The sequence below is a fragment of the Papaver somniferum genome, chromosome 3 (assembly GCF_003573695.1).
Source record: "Papaver somniferum cultivar HN1 chromosome 3, ASM357369v1, whole genome shotgun sequence".
Classification (NCBI taxonomy): Eukaryota; Viridiplantae; Streptophyta; class Magnoliopsida; order Ranunculales; family Papaveraceae; genus Papaver; species Papaver somniferum.
This window is the reverse complement of record NC_039360.1, coordinates 213,100,180-213,103,955: the sequence shown is the minus strand read 5'-3', so window position 1 is coordinate 213,103,955 and position 3,776 is coordinate 213,100,180. Positions and strand designations below refer to the sequence as shown.

Here is a 3,776-nt window from a genome sequence, read left to right as displayed (position 1 = left end):
ATTGTCCGCCGCATGATTGGCGAGAGCTCTGCTGCTTGGTTTGCTTCCTGATAGTTGTGTAGAATTTGATGATGGGGAATTTCCTCGAGTTTATTGGTGATTTCAGCAATCATGTCTCGCAGGTACCATGGAGGCTCTACTCGTTGCGTGATGAAATGAACAAGGGTCTGTGAATCTGATTCAATATAGATTTTTGCCCATTGGTAGAGTGGGACTGTTCTCAACGTCGCGAGTAGTGCCCATGTCTCTGCTAGCAAAGCTGTTGTGATCCCTAAAGGTTGAGCCATTGCGACAATAACTGTTGTTGTTGAGTCTCTGTAAATAAAACCTCCCCCGGCGGGTCCCGGGTGGCCACGAACAACGTCATCAGTGTTGATTTTGATCCAATGTTTTTCTGGTGATTTCCATCCAACTTGAATTGTTCTAGTCATCGGGCGTGATGAAGTATCCTGTGTTGTGGCGATCATGCCGGGCAATGGTGGAGATATCACTGAATTTGCCCAACTATATTCCTGGTGCACGTGGTTTGCCAGTTTGACTAACCTAATATTAGATGGCTCTACTAGTATTGATGTAAGTGTAACTAACTCCCAAAGTGAAACGGTTTGAATGCATTTTAACTTACAAAAGGAAAAAAATAAAAAAAATTAGGGAGTATTTATTTCAGAGAAAACCATTAAAATTTCATTTAGTGAATCCCATATTTTCGAAGTTGAGAAAAAAATGGTGAAACAACGCAAGAAGAGGAAGAGAAACCTCGAAAACGACGACGATGATGACGATGAAAATGGTAATGTTGACACTATGTTTCCAGTACTACTAGCATCATCTGCTAATAAGATACGCACTCCATTTACTCGATCAATCTTAAAAAAACAATTACAAAAACTTCATTCAGTTCTTCAATCTCAACCCAAACCTATATTTAACAAGCCATCAATACTCTCAATTCTCCCAGTTTTACTTAACAAAACTCTGATTTATCCTTCAATTACATGTCTCATTCTTGAGATTATTGGTTTTATTTCACTCACTTCAATTGAAGATAATCAGAGAATTGCCCTAGATGCTGAGATTTTGAGAGGTTTATTGAATTGTTTGATGGAATGTAAATCTAAGAAGAAAGTTTTGGTTTCTGTTTGTAATGCGGTTCTGGATGTGTCTACAACTTGGATTGGAAGGGCAAAGCTGTGTCAAGCATTTGCTGTGCAGAAACTTATGTGAGTATCAATATTGGGGCATTTTGATTGTATTTTTTTTTTTTTTTGGGAATGTTGGTGCGGGGACGGTAGCTGGCCAACTCGGAATATCCCAGTTGGTTTAGATTGATGTTCTGTAATTTATTAATTGGTATCAACCTAACCTGACATTCCGTAGCTCTGTGTTTCTTCAGGATGATGCTACTGCAAAGCATGTTGTTCAGTATTGTATGGGAAAGGGGAGTAGTGGAGTAGATGAATTACGGGTATTAGTTCTCGAGGCCACTATCACTTTAATCAACACTTGTAATTTGAAGCAATTGACTGAAATTCCAAAGGAGTTGGTTGAGAGCTTCTTGAGATATTTAAAGGAGGCGTGGGTTAGTTTGCGGGATGAAATTATTCTGAAAAATGTGGGGGAATGTGGCAAAGATGGAAATATTCGTCTTAGTAATACGAGGGTACATGATTTAGCTGAAAGCATATTTAGGCTTTCTATCAACAGGAGTGATTGTTCTACTAATTGCACACCTGAGGTGGTCAGAAGAAACATTTTTGGTCCAGAACACTCTGAATTTGAACAATTTATGTTAAATTACTGGGAGAAATCACCATTCCTTTTCACGAAGCTCTCAAAGCCTTTAAGTGATTGTGGAGATAGTTTCAGTTCTCTGTTTCGATCCTTTAACTCGAAAAGAACAACCAGTGCTGTCATTTCGTCTGTATTAAGAGGACTAGTTTCTTGTCCACCGCTCCCATCAGATGATCTAAACATCATTAGTTTCCTAGAAGAGGTTAAAGGTGGATTGGGTTTCCCTATGATCTACGAGCAGGACATTCGCGTCCTTAAAGCGGTGGGATTAAGTAACACAAAAGTGAAGAGGGAGATTCATTATCACAAGGAACTTACTGATTCGACTGTCACGACTGATCATAAGATGGTTGATGTGCACAAGTGTGAAGAAGCATTTTTAGAGGGTTATACAGTTGCTCTGCGTGGGATGGAATTCCGCTCAGAAAGTATTGCTGCTATTGCAGATGGGTTGGCAGTTTTATTTGGTCAACCATCTGTAGGAGCCAATGCATACCTCACCCCACCTCAATCTCAGGGTTTGGCTCGGCACTATGATGACCACTGTGTGTTTATCTGCCAGCTTCTTGGACAAAAGAGATGGGTGGTTTCACCACGGCAAACTTCTCTTCTACCTCGATTGTATGAACCTCTTCGTTGCTTGACTGGTTCAGAAGATGGAATTGATGCCTTTGAGTGTAAACAGTTCTTGCTTCAAGAAGGTGATATTTTATATATACCCAGAGGTTGTCCTCACGAGGCATATACCGTGACAGATGATGATGTGCCTGAGAAGGATGATGTGTCTACTGGATCTTCCTTACACTTGACACTTGGAATTGAGATCGAGCCTCCATTTGAGTAAGTATGCAAAGTTTGTCTCCTTGTAGTTTGATGAGTTAAATATGCATTTGTCTTGTCTTTTTGTGTAGCTTGAATTTTGTATCCGGACTACCTATGTTAGTAGATTGATTGCATAACCGTCTAGAGAGTTAGTGTAGTTCATCTCAAGCTTATCATGAAAAGCACATTCAATGTGATTACCATTTTTCCCTCGGTAGAGATCTGTTAAGCTTACTAGTTACTCTTTGGTGAAGGTGTTAGTGCTCAAAATTTGTCTTAAGATCCCTTTTAGTGTAGTTTGTGATTTCTTGAATTTGCTATGACGTATATTTGACCAAATATTTTTCTACTCTTCCAGTATGTGCAAGTCGTAAAGTTTAGATGGATATGTAAATACTGATGAAAACTGGTTGATTGCTCACCAATCTTAGTGGGTTCATGTCATCTTACCAATATGTAATGTTACACATTCTTAAGGAACGTGAGACGTTTTAAATAAAGAATGCGAAGCTCATTCTTATTATGCTTTGGTAGCACTTCTATAGTATGAATTGCAGCATCCTCATTGACTGCATAACTGTATTTGAGAATCTAATTGTCCTGAGGGTAGTTAGAGCCAATTTAATATCTGCATAAACTCTATGATGACAAAATAAACTCATGTTTAGGAGTGATTATCATTAGCAGATTGATCGATTGATTGCTTCATATGAAAAAGCATCATACTGATTTTGTGGTGCTTTTGAAAACTAAGGTACATCCAGGTGCATTGCCTTGGTTTGTATATCAGTGAATGTGCTTTCACAATCAGTCTGAGGATTAAGAAATAATTCAAATGAATTAAACGTGTAATTAGACATTTTCATAATCTGTAATGTACCGACCTCTTTAAGATAATACATGAACTTTGTATAATTATTCTTTGAAGAGTAATTAATTTCTACTTGTATATTTCTTAGTCTTATTTTTCTCTTTCATGTCTTGCTTGCACAGATCACCAAAAGTTATTGCTGACATATTTGTTCCTTGGTTGGCAATATATACTCTGATACTAAGTAATAATAATTGTTCAATAATTTGTGTATGCTCTTTGTTGTTTTTTGAAGTAAACTTAGTGATGGATTTCTTCTGTTTGTCATCCGAAATGTCTACTAACTGATTGG

The 3,776-nt window shown here is 38.0% G+C and overlaps 1 protein-coding gene across 2 annotated transcripts in view; it reads left to right on the top strand.

The window, feature by feature from the left end:
• Positions 1-678: 678 nt before the first annotated feature.
• Positions 679-3,776, top strand: part of LOC113358592 — a 5,321-nt gene continuing 2,223 nt past the window's right edge. Inside the window, exons 1-2 of one of the 2 annotated variants that reach the window (XM_026602189.1) lie at positions 679-1,220; positions 1,378-2,631. In XM_026602189.1, coding sequence (XP_026457974.1) covers positions 724-1,220; positions 1,378-2,631 — 1,751 coding nt within the window. In that variant the 5' untranslated portion in view covers positions 679-723. The remainder of the gene's footprint in view (positions 1,221-1,377; positions 2,632-3,776) is intronic. The other variant, XM_026602188.1, reaches the window with a different exon arrangement.